The sequence below is a fragment of the Dama dama genome, chromosome 27 (genome assembly GCF_033118175.1).
Source record: "Dama dama isolate Ldn47 chromosome 27, ASM3311817v1, whole genome shotgun sequence".
In the NCBI taxonomy this organism is placed as follows: domain Eukaryota; kingdom Metazoa; phylum Chordata; class Mammalia; order Artiodactyla; family Cervidae; genus Dama; species Dama dama.
This window is the reverse complement of record NC_083707.1, coordinates 50,356,293-50,373,625: the sequence shown is the minus strand read 5'-3', so window position 1 is coordinate 50,373,625 and position 17,333 is coordinate 50,356,293. Positions and strand designations below refer to the sequence as shown.

Genomic DNA, 17,333 nt, shown 5'->3' with positions numbered 1-17,333 from the left:
TCCTATTCTGGGATCCCAGGCAAGCCCTTCCTCCCTTCCTGCACCTACTTATCTGCATCTTCAAGGTGGAAGCCATGCAAAATACAGGCACACAGAACAACAAATGGACATTCTCTTGATCAGCAGCAAAGACTCTATTTCAGCCACAGAAATGGACATTCCTTCTCCTAGGTTCAGGTTCAAAGGAATCTGTGTGTCTGCCTAGGCAGGCAGAGGAGGGTTATCTTGGCCTAGACAGACAAGAAGCCATCAAAGGTATGCAGAGTGGCCCGGAGGAGGAGGAGGTGTGGTGGATCAACACAATTTCACCAGCAAAAACACAGCTAATCAAAGCTCTGTGCACAGCCTTCGGAAGCTGGCTGATACATTTTCCATCATGTACCTCTTTGCCTCCTTTGGGACCTTGAACCACAAGTCTTACAAACTGCAGTAATTTGCTGAGCCCTCAATCAAACAGTCTCACTGAACTGTGAAAGCAATGTCTTGTCTTTAAATAACATCTAGTGAGGTAGTTTACACCAGGATAAAGCGCATGTTTTCTAAAATCATTGCTCGTATCACCTTGTTTTTTTGCAAGTCTGTCCGACTCTTTGCGACCCTATGGACTGTAGCCAGACAGGCTCCTCTGTCCATGGGATTTCCCAGGAAAGAATACTGGAGTCTCATGCCACTTCCTTCTCTAGGGTATCTTCCCGACCCAGGGATCAAACCTATGTCTCCTGCTTGGCAGGCTTCCCTGGTGGCTCAGAGGGTAAAGCGTCTGCCTGTGATGCAGGAGACCCGGGTTCGATCCCTGGGTCAGGAAGATCCCCTGGAGAAGGAAATGGCAACCCACTCCAGTATTCTTGCCTGGAGAATCCCATGGACGGAGGAGCCTGGTAGGCTACAGTCCATGGGGTGGCAAAGAGTCAGACATGACTGAGTGACTTCACTTTCACTTTCACCTTCCTGCTTGGCAGGCAGATTCTTTCCCACTGAGCAGCCCGGGAAGCCCCAGTATTACCTAACTCTCGTTAAAGAGTTAAACCTAAACAGAACCAGCACTCCCGATGGACTGTTTGTACAGTTTTCCACCAAGCTCAAGGGATGGTTCCCAAGTGATGTGACTGAAGCCTTAAAAGTCAGCCTGCCTAAAACCCTCTTCACAATTCCCCATCACAGTGCCTGATATCACCACCATTAAGTACCCCTTTTGGTTAAAGTACCTACTTCAAACACACCTATGTTACCTGGGAGGAGTTCTTAGCCTTCTTCATTGAGCTCAAGTTTGAGAACCTCAAGTTTGAGAACCTCAACATCAGCAGATACACTAGGAGTGTCCACTTTCTGGGGACTTCCTTGGTGATACGGTGGTTAAAAATCCACCTTGCAATGCAGGGGTCATGGGTTCGATCCCTGGTTAGGGAAATAAAATCGCATGTGCCTCGGAGCAACTAAGCTCTCACATCACAACTACTGAGCTCATGAGCTCAGCTAGAGAGTCAGTGCAGCGCAACAAGACCTCACACAAAGCAACGATGATCCCGCGCCCAAACTGAGACCTGACGTAACCAAATAAACAAGTATTTAAAAAAAAAACTATAAGGAACGCTCACAAAATAAAAGTAGCTTGCTCACAGACAAGCTACTCCACATCTTCAGATCAGTGATGCTTAAAAGTTCACCCTCATGAGAATCACCTGGAGGTGTGTTGAACTGCAGCTTGCTGGGCCCCCACGCTGAGTTTCTGATCCAGTAGGTCTGAGATGGGAACTGAGAACCTGCATGTCTAACAAGTGCCCAGGTAAGGCTGATGCTGCTTGCTGGTCCAGAGCCACGCTTTGAGGATGATGGTACTAGTTGATTTCTAAGGAAATCTTCTTGAGATACGGAGGCAGAGTGTGAGAGCATTCCAATCACAAATTATAAGGTAAGAAGACGGAGGGTTCTGAAGGATTGGGTTGGCCAGAAAGCCCAGGTTTTTCCATAACATCCTATGGAACTTTCTGCATCTTAAGAACCTTCTGGCCAACCCAAAAGAAAGGGGTCAGGACCCAAAGGCAGGCCAGCCTGCAGAAAACTTACACTTGCTCGAATGATCCACCAAGACATATGCTATGGGCCTCTTTTTCTTGCTTTCTTTCCTTTGCAGGTTTCTCTGCTTACCGCTCTGAGGAAAGGCAGGTCTGCTGGCAACCCCCGGCAAGGACAAAAGATGGTTTCCTCTCACAGGCCCCTGCCTGGAGGGACGTGTTCACACAGCTAATCAGGCTGTCAACGTGCTGTTCAGCATTCAGCACCCTCTCCTGGGGGCTCCTGACATTTCTCAGAATTTACACAGAACTTAGTGAAGTCTTAAACTACATTTTTTCCCCCTCTTTTGAGCTCATCTACTCCCTAATAGGATAAATTCAAGGGGAAACATGCTCTGATCTTCCAGCTGCCTCCTCTTGACACACACACAAGGAACTAATTAGCAGGCCTGCCGAGGAGGCGGGCAGAAAAGGGTTCACGACAAGAACACAGGCCGGGCAGCCGCCCTCAGGAGGTGGGGCCTCTTGACTCGCCTTTCGGCCATCACGTCAGGTTGTTCGGTTGCTTGGTCATGTCTGACTCTTTGCCACCCTGTGGACTGCAGCATGCGCGCCGCCCCCCCGCCCCGTCCTTGGGTCCATATGTCGGTGGAAGGGAAACTGACATCTGGGTGTCTGCCTGGTGTTGCCATGGCGTCTACTGGGCAAGTGGCTGTGTTAGTGATTTAGCCTTTCGTGCATCAGGAAAGCCCTTGACATCCCTGCTTTCACTGATGCTAACAAGGATCCTATGAATTAAGCAGGAGGGGAATGATGGCCCCACTTGACAGATCAGAGAGTTGGGAAGGAGCTCAGAAAAAGAACAGTGGGCATGGCACCCTTGGCTCAGCCAATCTGTGTGTGCTCTTAAGCAGATCTCTTTCCTAGGCCTCAGTATTACCATTTGTGAAATGGAAGAAATGGACCAGACGATTGGGAGGTCTCCTTATGGAATCTCTTAGTCTGGGAATGAGCTACACAAGGGTAAAGGATCTGAGGTCTTATGATGAATGACACACAGAAACCAGGGGTCCCCCATGTCGTGTCTGATGAGAGCCATCAGAGGACCCCATTGCTACCCACTGCCAAATTCTACTGTCAGTGTGAGTCAACCAGGGCCTCTAGCTGCCCTCTGCCTTGCAAAATCAAAGACCCTCGAGTGGTGTGGGAAGGGGTCACGTGCCCAGAATGCTTGCTGACTGTAACTTGATGCTCCAAAGCTGTCACACACTCATCAGAGAAGAGAAGGCCTTTTCCTCCATGAGACAAACACAATGGACACCTACCCTGGGCCAGGCTCTGTGCTAGACGAGGGGGGACGTGGACGGGAAGGAGACTTGCTGTCCACTCAGGACAAAGTTACGATGAGGACAATGAGCACCAGCTGCTGCACCCATGTCCAGCTCCTCCCCCCGCCCCCAACCCCGCCGTCAGATCGCAAAGCCCGTCCCTGACCCTGGGCTGTAACCCACACACAGGCACTGGCTGCAGCCCAAATGCGCAAGTGTGGGATCCTTGAAGCTTTCAGAGGGGTCAAGTGTAGAGCGGCTCACGTGAAGGCAATCGTCCTCCAAACACACCGCGGAGAGCAGGTGCACATTCTGACTTCCGTCGGCTGGAAGAATGCCAAGTCTCTTTCTGAGAGTCAAACCTTCTAAGCACATGGAATCAATGAGCCCAACTAGCTTGCCATCTGCAATGTGCTGGCCCATGACAGTTCTTCCATTTGTTCAGGACAGTCAACACAATCACCTGGGCCGTGTCTCAGGTACAGGATTAGACTCCCTGGAGGAAACGGAGATGAACATGATATGCCGTCAAGAACCACGGAGTTCTTAGCCTAAGAGAGCATAGGAGACACCGGCAGAAATACCATAAAGCAGACAATGGTGGGTGCTAAAAGATCCAGGTTATGGGGAGCAGGGGGAAGGCGGGGGAGGACCCAAAGGAAGGGAAGAGCCAGACAGCCTCCATGGAGGAAATGGCGCATAGAAAGACCATCCTTCAAGATGCTAGAAGGCCAAATTCTTGTGTCCCTTCTGCTGCAGTCAGCCAAGTAATCTTGAGAAAGCCAGTTCTCTCCATCTTAAAATGGACCATTTGCCCAAAGTGCCTCACGGCATTATGAGAATTAAATGAGAACTGATTTAAATGCAATCAGATAAAGGCACCGAATATAAAGCTTTCGTCATCACTTGGGGAAGAGTAGGGAGGAAGCTAAAAGCAGCAGAGGGAGGAGGCAGGTGGGGGTGGGGGACGCCTGCCAAACCCAGGGCTGATGTAAGCACCTACTGGGCCTGTCACTGGCTCCAGTGATTTTTTTTTTTTTAAACCTCCCACAGCTAATTTTATTGAAGAGAGCCCACGGAAGAGTAAGTCAGAGCATCTAAATTCCTCTGCATCAGGAAAATGAAAAGTCCCGACCAGAGAGATAGTGGCTTCCCACCCCTGCAGGACAGGCGCACGGCCACGGCTGGTGGTCAATGAACCTGGGGCTCCTCCTGGCTCCCAGCATAGCTCCCAGGCCCCGTGTACTCAGCCAGCACTCTTAACGGGGCGGGGTAGGGGGAGGTCCTTACTACTTTCTAAGGGGCTTTGCTTTTACGTTCCATTTTGATTCATAACCACGAGCCAGGGGGGCAGGCAGGGCACAAACGATCACCTTTATCAAAGATGGGGAAAGGGAGGCTCCCAGGGGGTGACTGTCGCAGGCAGCGTCCCCAGAAGGGAGCCCAGGTCTCTGCCTCCATCACAGCATCACACCTCCTTAGGAATCACTGCCACAGACACTGTTTGCCCCAACAACCCCCTGCCCTCGTTTTCCTGAAAGCCCCTGCCACGCGCTGTTCTGCGCCCGTTCCCATAATGACACTTCACTTGCATCGAAGAAAAGCTCCTTTTATTATTTCCAAACGTCCTGGTTTATTCCAATCCAGAAGGTGGTTTTGGGCATCCCAGAAATAACAGTGTCACGGATTCTATGGTCCTTTTACCAAATAAGGGCAGATTTGGGTTAAAACTTTCGGTTCAATTGTTTGGAATCACTGCTCCTTTGAAAAAAAGAACCAGCACAGGGGATTAGGAAGACAGAAGGGAATGGCATTTTTTTTTTTCCCCCACCGTGGACATTCCTTCCTACAGACTCGGCTGTCAGTTTTGACAGATGGCCTGGCTGCAGGAGTGGGGACAGAGGGCAAGCTCATGGTTCAGGCGGCACCAGGCAACAAGAGCCAGCTGGGCCGATTCGAGGTCTGAAATCTGAGCTGGAGCCCAGGTTCTAGCCAGGGAGGGGGGACAGGCAGCCCTGCCCCCCAGCCCCCTCCCCACCCCCCGCCACCCCACTGCAGCTGCGCCAGGCCGGTCAGCACCTTTTCTGAGTGTCTGTGACCTTCTGGCTGGAGGCAGAGAGGGCGGCAGGGGAGAGCAGAGGAAGGGGGCCTCAGAGAGAAAGCCGGAACACGTTCAAGGTCAGAGATACCCTCCCCACTCACTGCCCGACCCAGCCCTGTGGCTGGTAACAGGTAATGGTGCACCCACTTCCTGCGGAATGCATGTATTCTCTTGGGTTGGCCAGAAAGTTCATTCGGGTGTTTCTGCCCGATGTTACAGGAAAACCGGGATGAACTTTTGGCCAGCCCAGAAGTAAAAATTCATGATCCACCAGTTTTGGCAGGAGGCCAGAAGTCACAGCCACCCCACAGCTCTGTTGAGGGGTGCCTGGCTGAGATGCTCAGAGGCTCCCCTAAAGTCGGAGGAACTGGGGTAAGGAGAACAGAACTTTCGAGAACGCCTAGCTCCTGAAAGGCCCAGTGGATTAGGTAAGAAGAAGTCAGAGGCCTTGAGAACGAGTGTCAGTGTGGCTGGGTCAGCTCTGATCTCTGCAGCCACTGGAGCGTTTAGCTGACCACCGCGTGGCGTCTGAGCACCAACCAGACCCTGTGGCTCCAACATCACACTGCGGGCCCAGGGCATCGCGGGACCTGGGAGAGCTGAGCCCTTCGCTGGATAAGGTACGCTGAGAATGAGTTTATCAGAGCCACTGTTCATGCCTCTGTCCACAGAGAGACTGGAACACAGAGCAGGGCAGCTGTGATGGAAGGAGGAGGAGAGATGAGCCAGAGAGTAAGACTCAAACCCTGGGAGGCCTCCCGGGGAGTCCGGAGTAGAGGGTATGGAGAGGAGGAGGTTAGGCGGATGGCGGGGATAAAAGGGAGCTAGAGGCAAATTCACCAGCAGTACAAGTTTCTTTTTTGGCCATGCCACACAGCTTACGGGATCCCCCACCAGAGATTGAACCCAGGCCGCGGCAGTAAAAACCCAGAATCCTAACCACTACACCACTGGGGAGCTCCCCAGCTGCACAATTATAAAGCCACAGAGTTTAGAGCTGGATCATCTAATCCAACCCCCTCTGGGAGAGCCATGAATCATTGGTCCTGGCCACGTGGCAGAGGCAAGACTAAGAATCGGACCTCCCCTCTTTCTTGCACCCTCCAGCTTCCCCCCAAATACTGACCCCAGTCCTCTGATTCCACTGGAGCTAGGAATACCCTCTTGAACACTGAGCGTTCTGGAGGATTCCGTGGACTGCCCGTCTCAGCCGTTCCAGCCAGACATACCTTGTGTGAGTAGTGCTGATCGACGATCCTCGCCAACCCGAAATCCCCAATCTTGAGCACTAGGTCCTCGGTGCTGATGAAGATGTTGGCGGGCTTCAGGTCCCGGTGCAGCACGTTGGCGGAGTGGATGTACTTGAGCCCCCGGAGCAGCTGGTACATGAACAGCTTGGCGTGCTCCTCGGTCAGCGTGCCCCGCTCCAGCAGGCGCGCCAGGTCGGTCTCCATATACTCCTGGACGATGTAGGCCACGCTGAACTTGAACAGCTCGCCCTGCAGGTCGGTGCCCTGGGGCCCCAGCACCTCGTACACCTTCACGATGTTGTCGTGGTCCAGGCGCTGGATAATCTTGATCTCCCGGAGCGCATGCTTCCTGCTGCGGGCATCACTCAGGGTGATCTTCTTCACCGCCACCTTCCGGCGGGCCCTGCTGTCCACGGCCGACAGCACCAGCCCGTTGACGCCGAAACCCAGGGGCCGGAAGTCAACGAAGCGCCCGCCCAGGTCATACCCGTAGACACTGGCGAGGCAGTCGCCCTTCTCAGCCATGGTTGGCTCAGTGGTCAAGTGCTGCCCGTGAGACAGAGGGGCAGTCAGGAAAGACCAAGTCCCAGCTCCTGGCTTCCCCAGCCCTCCTCATTCTGTCAAGTCCCAAGGCTGAAGGATGCCTTTTCTCCTGGTGATGTCACTGGCTCTCTGGGGACAAGAGTGGCATCTGTCCATACCTGCTGAGCTGCAGAAGCTGGAGGCTCAGACTGTCCCCTTAGCCTTGCCCTGGGAAGGCTGTCCACCAACTCCTATGTACCCTGAGCCTCCCTGGAAGCTTAGAATGGCTCATGATTCTTTCAAATACAGTATCTTGGAAAGAAAACCCAGTCCCATTATCTATGTGAATGGAAAGTTTTCTCTCATGATGGACCACAAAGTAAAGATTCAGAAACTCTCCCCTTTAAATCCTTTGTTATAAGAGGTTCCTTCTGGCTCAAATGTGGAGCCGTTGCTGAGCTGTGTTCCTTTCCTTTAGATGGTCCAAAGTCTAGTGGTGTCGCAGCCTCTGGCAGCCTGGGAGCTGCCCTCCAGGTCCCAAGCAGTACGAAGGGATCCCAACAGTGGATTTGAGGGGCTTGTAGGGACTTCTCTGTACCTCTGCCAGCTTTACTTTCTACCAGCTCCTCTCAGATTCTGAAGCCCAAACAAGTCTGATGAATGTTGGTGAAGAAAGCTGGAGAAATTCATGCACCTTTCATGAGCTCTACACCAAGCTGCACCTGAAGTCCCAGACCTGGGTCTCACCTGCCTGGCCTGGACCCTCCGGAGACTTCAGATGTGGGCAGCGTCCTCTGTCACCCCCTCATCCACATCACCGTGAAGGAGATTGTGTTCTGCTGGACCCAGAGAGGCTGGCAGGAATGCAGCATCTTTCAGACCGAGTCTCCTTCCCTGTCAAAGAAACAATGTTGGGTAAATTTCCACACTTCAGCTTCCAACACCTTCCCACTTGGGTGCCTTTTGTTAACCAGCCCAAGTGTTATTTGATCTGTCCAGCCAGCTGAAACATTGCTTGCTCAGGGGATTCCAGGCTTTGCACTGCCCAAGCCACCCAGCCTGCTGTGTGCAACGCTCCCTTGGAAGAGAGAGAAGATGGATTGATTTGATAAGATCATCAGCTAGTGTGCCTTTAATGTAAATGCCTTCTCCCTGAAGGTTAACATGCACAAACTGTGGGTGGCAGTGATCAGCTCTGACTTTTGCAAAAATCATTCATTATGCCCTCCAAACACACAAAGCAGCACTAGCTGAGAAGGGTAACAGTAAAAAGAAACTCATTGCAGACGGAAAATAAGGGATCAATAAATTTGTTTTTCTACTTGGACCCCTTTTCTTCCTTCTTTTGCAAATGTCTTTGAATATTTTGAGAGAATTTGCTAAACACAGATTTAATTATTTGCATCTCTTGCTTTCCATGTAATAGCACAAGAATGCATACATACAAACTATAAGGAAATTTTATTGCCACCCTAGAAAAGGAACTTTCTGTACAACAAAGCAGGACACAGACTTCTTAGCATGACAGTAGGATTGGCACGATGAACTGTATTCTTTTAGATAATGGGGACCTAGCTCTTGAAAGCAATAAATCCGATCATATTCTGATTGCCCCCTGGTGGTTCCTGACTCAAATTACAGGCAAAGGACTTAAGTGGGGAGGAAAAAAATGGCAAAAATAGCAATTTAGATCTCTGAAGTAAAGGCAATATTATAGCTTCTTAGGGAGTCACAGGTTTCATAAGTTTGTTAAGTCCACATATACACAGAGAACAAATACTGTATCCTATGCAAAGGAGTGAATCTAGCCAGGGCTGCTTCTTAATTCTCTTCACACTGTAGGGTCCCCTACAGGGCTACATACACATCTGAACTTTGCAAATGGTAAATGAAGCAAGACAATTGTCAACTCAATGCTCTAAAATTAAGGGGACAAATTAGAGGACACAAGTGATCTGAAATAGTAAACAATCAGATGCTCTCTAAAGACTTCTAATGAAAGGAATTTGCCAAGAATCTGAAACATAATAATTGCTCAAGAGATATTACCTGTTGCTGCTACTCTTAAAAATTCCCTTATACTTGAATAAGATGTACCTGCTATTCTGATGTTTCATCAACCTTCAGTAATTCTACTATACATGTTTTTATTGGGCCCAGCCACAAAATAATCAGAATTTCAGATTGGGAAGCAACTGTAGCAAACAAGTCCAGTGGTCCTTAACTGAGGGTGGTCCTGCCTTCTTTGGCTACTCTGACAAGGAGTCACTACAGGCCTTTAATAGGCAGAGCCGGCTTTGCTAACCATCCTGACGAGCCTCTCCATCAATGAATAATGCCAGCATCTCCATTGAGAGACTGTAATTCTAGTCCGAGTTTCCACTTTGCAAATAAGGGCACTGAGGCTCAAAGAATGCCAGCTTAGTGCTTCTAGCACAGACAGGGTCAATAAACACTTGAGGAATTGATAAATACCATTCACTTTGAAGATTCCAAGCCAGTTAGAGATAGTGCTGAGACCACCCACTGAGTCAATCTGTGGCCTGTGCAGTGAAGTCCACTTGGTCACCTAATTCGGGGGAACAAAAGAACCAACTGGGGCCCCATTCCATCCCTCCTCCAATTCCTGCTGCCCAAGTCAGGGAATAGAAACTAAACTGGAACTCCTTTCACTTTCTACCCATACACTTGGCCTGGTTCCCAAGAGCACAGCAAACAGAGGCAATTGTATATTTTGCTTTATGAGGGGAGACGCTGAAGGCTTCTTCCCTTTCCGGCTCCCACTGGGTGGTAAACGGAGACGGACGGGAATGAGCACCTAAACAGGGAGATGACGTCACCAGCAAGCTGCAGGCAGGATTTGTTCCAGATCAGCTGCAGAGCAGATAATCTGTGGATAATTAAGAGGGGCTTTATTTATTTTTAAAACTCTTTCTTCTTCCTCTCACAGACAGAGGGGCTGCCGTGTGTGTGTGTGTGTGTGTGTGTGTGTGTGTGTGTGTGAGAGAGTGGTCTGCTCAACAAACTATTGGCAGGTGCCTCTTCACCTTGGGAAGGCTCTATTCCAGCTACTCCACTGAACTCATGGCCCCTAAATATACTCTTTAAACTCCTTGCTTCTTTGCTTGCATCTTCCCAGTTCCCGAAATGTTCTGCTTCCTGCCCAGTTGTTGAAACCCTGTCCATCATTCTGAGTCCAGATGAAGTCTCACTTCCCCTCTGAAGTGTCCTCAGTGACATTCCAATCTTTTCTGAACTCCTGTACATCCGTCTGCATATACTGTGTTTGACATTTGCCATATACTAATCTGGGCTGTTATTTAACTTTTTATACATGTCCATCTCTCAACTTGACTTTAAGCTTCAAGTCCAGGACACAAAGCAGCACTTAGACCATAATGGTGGACTGGCGTTACCTTTGGTCCACTTGTTATGTCTACAAAACCGCAATGCTCACCTTCCCGAGACAGTCAGCCTGCCTCCCCTTCCGCCGCTGCCCCAATGCAATGTGTTCATTGCTACAGAGCTCTTCACACAAGCCTCGGCTGCTCAGACAAACCAATATTTCTGAACTGAGATGCTGCCTCTCTCAGCATTTCAACACAAACCAGGCAGCCCTTGTCTGACCATTTCTCTATTCCCATTTGAGTTTACTGTGATTCATCCCTTCTCAAACCTCCTATTTTCTAAGTTTTCCCATATAATTTCCCTATAATTTCTGCCATAAACCCTTTGCCTTTCCCCACAGGTGGACTGATTATGAAACACCAATTACCTAAGAAGTCTCGGATTAGTGGTTCTTTTCTGGCATGGGCCCATCGGCCCTGGGGAGTCTGAGACCCCACCCCTGGATGTGCCCTCCTGGGCAGAGGGTGGATGGCAGCTCTCGATGTGATGAAGCTTCTAGAGCAAAGCAGAGCCGTTCCCCATCTGGAGGTGGTGGCTCAGAGCTGCTCTGAATCACAGGTGTGACTGGGAACTAGGGAGCTGGCATTCACCTTGAGAGGCAGAAAGGTCATGGTTCAGTTGGGCTCGAATGACACTCAGGGGGAAGAATGTGTGTAATTCTTCCAAGGGCAGCAAGGCTCCCATGATTCCATGGGGAACGTTGTAATAAAACACACAAATGGAAATCTCTACCCCCGGACTCCGTCCAGCGGAGCTTCTCCTCTCCACTGATTTCTCACCAACTTTCCACCAATCTCTTATCTGAGGCCAATTAATTATCCTCTCACGCATTCAGCTTTTAACATGTAGAGGCAAACCAGAGACGAGCTGGTGTGTGCCAACCGCCCCTTTCGAGGACTCCTGGGGCTCTGGTTTACAAAGTGGCTTTGGAAAGTCTAAATTTAGACTCACCTCCTCTCATCCTCCCCAACCTCACATTGGCAGCTTTCAGCAGGAACTATGGCCCCCAGCGAGGTGGTGACATTTCCCAGACACTGCTTTCTTCCCACTCCTGAGCATCTAAAAGCTTACAGGAAAGCCTCCCCCGGCGGAGCCGATGTTTACCATTGAACAGGCTATCCACTGCACAGTTCCAGGTGCTATCATTCATATCACAGTCGAGTCTGCCTGACTCAAAGTTTGGTGATCCTAATTGCTGTAGTCTATGTGAATGAAGTGCCCTAGCAGAGACTGACAAATTTTTTTTTTTTTTCCCTATAAAGGGTCAAGAATAAATATCTTAGGCTTTATAGCACCATCTCTGGTACAACTACTCAACCCTGTCTTTGTATGACAAGAGCAACCACAGACACTACCTAAATGAATGGCATGGCTGCATTTCAGGAACACTTTATTTACAAAAATAGGTGGGGGGCTGGGTTTGGCCAGGGGGTAAGTTGCTGACCTCTGCTCTGGATCATGTAGGAACATCTTCTAGCTAGTTCTCAAGGAGGCACTGAAGTATGCGGTAATCGGGCCCTTGCTACCCTACCTCACTTCCCCTCGGAGCTGCCCTAGACCCCAAGACTGCCCTCCTTAGGAGGTTCCCTGGGCTCCAGACTCCATCAGGCTTAGTTCAGCTCATCTATACATTTCATGCCCTCAGGACCCAGCTTTCCAACAAACTACCTTCCAACTCTTTGATGATTCTATGGTGCTGTTGATGGGCCTCACTCCCAAACCCCACATGCATCTTCACAGAGGCTTTCTGGGGAAGTGGCAAAGACAACCTGATGAAGACAGGGTACCTACACACAGGGAGGGTTCACGCTGGGCCAAGGGACTGACATTAGTTGGCTGGGTCTCATGAGAGTCCCTTGGGATTGACATCATTCTCCCACAAAGCCCCCGAGGAAACAACTTTCCCAAAGTCACACAAGCAGCCAGTGGCAAATCTGGGGGTGTAAACACGAGTGTGCCTGCTGCCAAAGTCCACACGTCTCATCTCTGTAACATATTAGCTGAGCCCAAGTAAGTGATTCCCACACCAAAAACTATCTAGACCCAGTGTGACTCCCAGGATTAGTGAAGGACAAGTCTGGGGGAGGCACACCTTGGGGTCCTTAAAGCACAAAGCAGCCCCCTTTCCAGCATGTATTCAGCCCCAGTATGGAGATCACAGTTAATTAGCCCACTTGATACAAAGAAAAATGGAGAAGTGAAACATTAAAATGAGATTGGGTGAAAGAAAATGTACCAAACACAAAACAAAATCAATAAACAAAACCTCTGCTAAGTTCAAACGACCATAATCCTGCCTTCCAACCAGTACCTGACCTATTCTCTAACTGTAAGCCTCGGATGCCAGAGCCCCTGGCTGCAGGGACTGGCCATCCTAGAGGGAGGGTCCCACCTCCCCAGGAACCACTCCCACTTCCTCCAATGGAACAGGGACCAAGTCTGGGTCAGCCACTGAGTGGCCAAGCCCATCTCAGGGATGACCCGTGGTTGGATGGGGGGTCTACAGCAGAGCTTCTCAACATCAGCACAGTTAAGATTAAGTCATTCTTGGGGCTTCCCTGAAGGCTCAGATGGTAAAGAATCTGCCTGCAATGCAGGAGAGCCAGCTTCAATCCCTGGGTCAGGAAGATCCCCTGGAGTAAGGAAATGGCAACCCACTCCTGTATTCTTGCCTGGCATACCAGTCGGAAAGAGTCAGACATGACTAAGCAACTAACATTTGCACTTTTGTTCTTGGCTGCAGGCCTGGCCTGTGCGTTGTAGGATATTGAGCAGCATCCCTGGCCTCTACCCACTAGACACCAGTAGTGACCCCTAGTTGTTGCAACCAAAATATCTCTAATGATTGAAAACTACCACCAGTGGAGGAGGCACAAAATCACACCCAGCAGAGAACCACTGGTCCAAAGCAGCACTTTATAGCAGAGACAGCATTGTCAGTTTCACAGTAGAGTTATTTGTTTCCTGAGGCTCTGGGGACCTCCCAGGTGGTGCTTAGTGGTAAAGAACCTGCCTGCCAATGCAGGAGACATAAGAGATGTGGGTTCAATCCCTGGGCCAGGAAGATCCTTTGGAGAAGCACATGGCAACCCACTCCAGTATTCTTGCCTGGGAAATGCCATGGACAGAGGAGCCTGGCATGCTCGCAACAACACAGTACAGTATTACCAAAAGTTTAGCAACCCCAGCTCTGCCCCAGTAAATGCCAAGAGCACCGCTGGTTCCTGTAACAGCCTCACACATTGCCAAAATCCCAGAGGGTGATGACATTTCCCACACCCCTCCCCACCGAGCGCCATGTGTCTAAGTCAATTGTGCTAATTCAACTCCCATTTGACAGTGTGTGGTTTAGAGGTGTCATATGATCTAGTTCTGGACAACAGCCTTATAGGAAAGATCACTGGAGGGACTTCATTGAAAAAGTTTTCTTTCCTTCCTCCCTGTCCTTAGATGCAGTTGTAGGAAGACGTGGTGTCAGTGCCATAACAGCTATCTTGAGACCACGTGGGGACAAGCTTGGGGACAAAGCCAGCACACTGGAGTTGGCAGACGAGCATGGGGCCTTGCAGACATCGCTGAATAGCTAAGCTAAGACTGGAAATGCTTGCCTCCAGCTTTCCTGCCAAGTGACATGGTCAAGTTCTATTTTTGTTTAAGACATTTTTACTGGCTTGTTCTTAACCTGAAATACCTGATAGAAAGTATATGGTTAGTGTAAGTGGGAAATAAAGAGATGTGGAACATATGGCTCCTGACCTCAAGGAGCTTATATTCCTACAGGGAGAGTGGGCCCATAGAACAATTACAGAAACGGTGCAAGAATATTTGGGGGCCAACTTGGTGCTTCTCCTGTAAGTGGTGTAGGATTTAGGACCAGGCGGGTCAGTCAGAGAAGCCTCCTGGAGGAGGGGGAAGGTCCCCACCTCCCGGCGTCAGGCCCTGTTGAATCCCTTCCCCTAAGCATGTATGGACTTAGTGGCTCACTTTAAAAACAAAAAGAAAAATTATTTTTTGGCCACAACAAGGTATGTGGGATCTTTGTTCCCCAACCAGGGATTGAACCCACATCACCCTGCAGTGGAAGCACGGAGTCTTAACCACTGGACAAACATTCTACTGCCCCCTAACTCACTTCTACGGAATATGGCGGGAGTAATGGGATGTTACTTCTGAGATCAGGATGCAGGAAGACTGTGGCTTCCAGCCGAGGTGAAGCCAGAGGCCGCGTCATGAGGAGGCCCCGAGGGGAGACCCAGGTGAGATCTTACAGTGGGATCGTCTGAGGCCCGCCGGCCGTCACATGAGCGAGCTGGGCGGCGGATCTTCCCCCCCGGTTAGATTGAGGGGACTGCAGCCCTCCCCGGAGGCCACGGCCCCACTGAAGTCTCACCCAGGCCTTACACCACAGGTACCAGCTAAAAGCTGGGCCCAGAATCCTGACCCACAGAAACCATGTGAAGGCAAGTGCTGTTTAAGTGCATTAAATGTGGGGGTGTTTATTACAGGCGAGAGGTGACTAACGGAGGGGAGGGAGCTGGAGACCTCAGTTTCTGACATGGCCAAGACTTGGCCTGAGACCGTGAGTCTCCGGGTAGGGTTCCTGGGTCAGAGCTGGCTTAGATCCCATCAGATTCCAAAGCCAGACAGGATCCTGGGGAGTCAGGGTTGCTGGGAAATCTTACCTTTCTTTATTCACTGACATAACCCCATGGGTGAGTCCAGTGTCTGACACACAGTAAGGATTCTAGAAATAAACGCCAGTTGACACAGGGATGGCTACCTGCTTGCAGTAAGATTAGGGTTATGACAAAGTATAACCCGTATGGAAAGACAACTGCCCCCGAGCCCAGATTAGAAAGCTTTTTGAATCCCTCCAGGGAGGAGTGGGCAGAGGAGGCTGGTTAGGGTTAGTGTTCTGGCAAGCCACAGTCCATGGGGTCACAAAGAGTCGGACACGACTGAGTGACTAACACACACACAGAGAGAGACGGTGAGCTGGGGATGAAGGCGGGGCTCAAGCAAGGATGCCACACGAGCTCAGAAGAGAGGTGACCACGTGGCCTCACCGAGGAAAGGGCTGCTGATCCCGAGGCAGTGATCACTGGGTTCTCTCTGGTTTTTAGCGCTGAGCCTCTGTGCGTCTTGCACTAGGCAGCAGCCGTGGGGAGCCCAGGAATCAAGGGGAACAACTCTTCCTGGTCTTTTGACTCTTGAAGTACCACTCCCTCCACCCAGGAGGTGAACAGGCTGGGGGGCGTTGACGAGTAGAAAGGTGTCTGAGCCCGGAAGCCCTTTCTGTTTGTGGGAACCTAGGTGCAGGGGCAGCTGGCTCTCCCCAGGGTCGACACCCATGAAGCCGACTCAGGCTGCAAGTCCTACGCCCCAAGCCTCTCTCACCCCCAGGACACTCCAGCCGAGGTCCTTGGATACCCCTTCACACGCCAGCCAGCAGTTCAGCCACCAACCCCAGGCCCAAAGCATTGCTTGGCCTAAAATACATATATGTCCCAAGTGGGGAGCCACTGACAGGCCCTGGTCCCCAGGCCAGCCCCAGTGAGCATCCTCCCCTGAGATGTGCAAATGCCTTCACGTCCCTGTGAGGCAGCGATGCCACCGGGCCTGGCTGGTTTCCCGTATACGGCTTCCTCCAGAACATGCCAGTGGGGATGCCAAGTATAAGAAACAGGAGGGGAACCTGTTTTATCTTCATCTCCTTGAGGGAGGGTGGGAGGAGAGCTCCAGAGGGGCTGGAAGGATAAAAGGAGCAGAGGGAACATCAGACTCTGGGGTTACTGCCTCCCCCCAAAGCAGACTCTGGAAGCATTCAGTTCAGTCTTTCCTCTGTCTTTTCTCTTGAAAATTACGTAACCAGCCAGGGAGAACAAAGGCTTCCCAAGCCTCCCAACAATACTGAAATAGCTCGGAGAGAAATTCCAGCGACCTCATTGGAGCTCCAAGTCCACCTCGGTGCAGAGCTGGGGGCGGGCAGTCTGGGTCCTCGCATGGTGGGCAGTGGGTGCTGGTCGCCACGGGAACAGCATGGGGGCAGGAGATGCACCTTCCCAGGCTGGAGGCTGCGAGTGTGACTTTCGGATCACAAGTGTGTGAGGCTGTGTGTGTGTGTGTGCCAGCACCGAAATCCTCCTGATTTGACACAACTCCTCCATTTGACCTTTATCGACGCAAAGGAAAAACTTTTTTTTTTTTTCCCTTAAGGAAGAAAACCTGGGATCACAGAAGATGTTGGCCTCTTTCAAAATCTAAATCAGGACAGCTATGACTTCAGTGGCTAAATAAGGTGAGCCCTTTGGGGCTTGCTTTGTTTGGACTGCGTTCTAAAGGGCAGAGATCCCAGCCAGGGTCTCAGCCTCCCCAAAGCACAGCCTGCCTCCTTCATTTCTCCCACACTCACACTAGCACCCACTGCACGGTGCCCATGGGCCACTGTGCCTTCCTGAATTCCGAGACTATTCTCTCTGAGCCCAGATTTCATGAGCCATCATGGTCCCTGGAGGAGCTCGGTGTTCAGATCTGGCTGTTCCTGCCAAATGCTGGGGCCTGTACGGGGAGCCACTTACTCCCTACCTACAGGGTCAGCACATGGCAAGGATGCTGAAAGATCCCTGGTTTGTAGCTAAAGGATACAGCATTAAGTTATCTTTAGATCAGAAATGGCAAATATGCATCACGTGTACTACTATCAACCCATTTT

At 50.7% G+C, this 17,333-nt stretch overlaps 1 protein-coding gene and 1 non-coding gene across 7 annotated transcripts in view; one reads left to right on the top strand and one right to left on the bottom strand.

Moving 5' to 3' along the window:
- The window catches only part of MAPK4 (mitogen-activated protein kinase 4), a 166,569-nt gene that overhangs the window by 53,982 nt on the left and 95,254 nt on the right, over nt 1-17,333 (bottom strand). For 5 of the 6 annotated variants that reach the window (XM_061131071.1, XM_061131067.1, XM_061131069.1 and 2 more), the window contains one exon: nt 6,671-8,107. In XM_061131071.1, coding sequence (XP_060987054.1) covers nt 6,671-7,216 — 546 coding nt within the window. In that variant the 5' untranslated portion in view covers nt 7,217-8,107. The remainder of the gene's footprint in view (nt 1-6,670; nt 8,108-17,333) is intronic. The other variant, XM_061131074.1, reaches the window with a different exon arrangement.
- Nucleotides 734-806, top strand: TRNAH-GUG (transfer RNA histidin (anticodon GUG)). Its single transcript has one exon. It is a non-coding gene; the product is annotated as a tRNA-His (tRNA).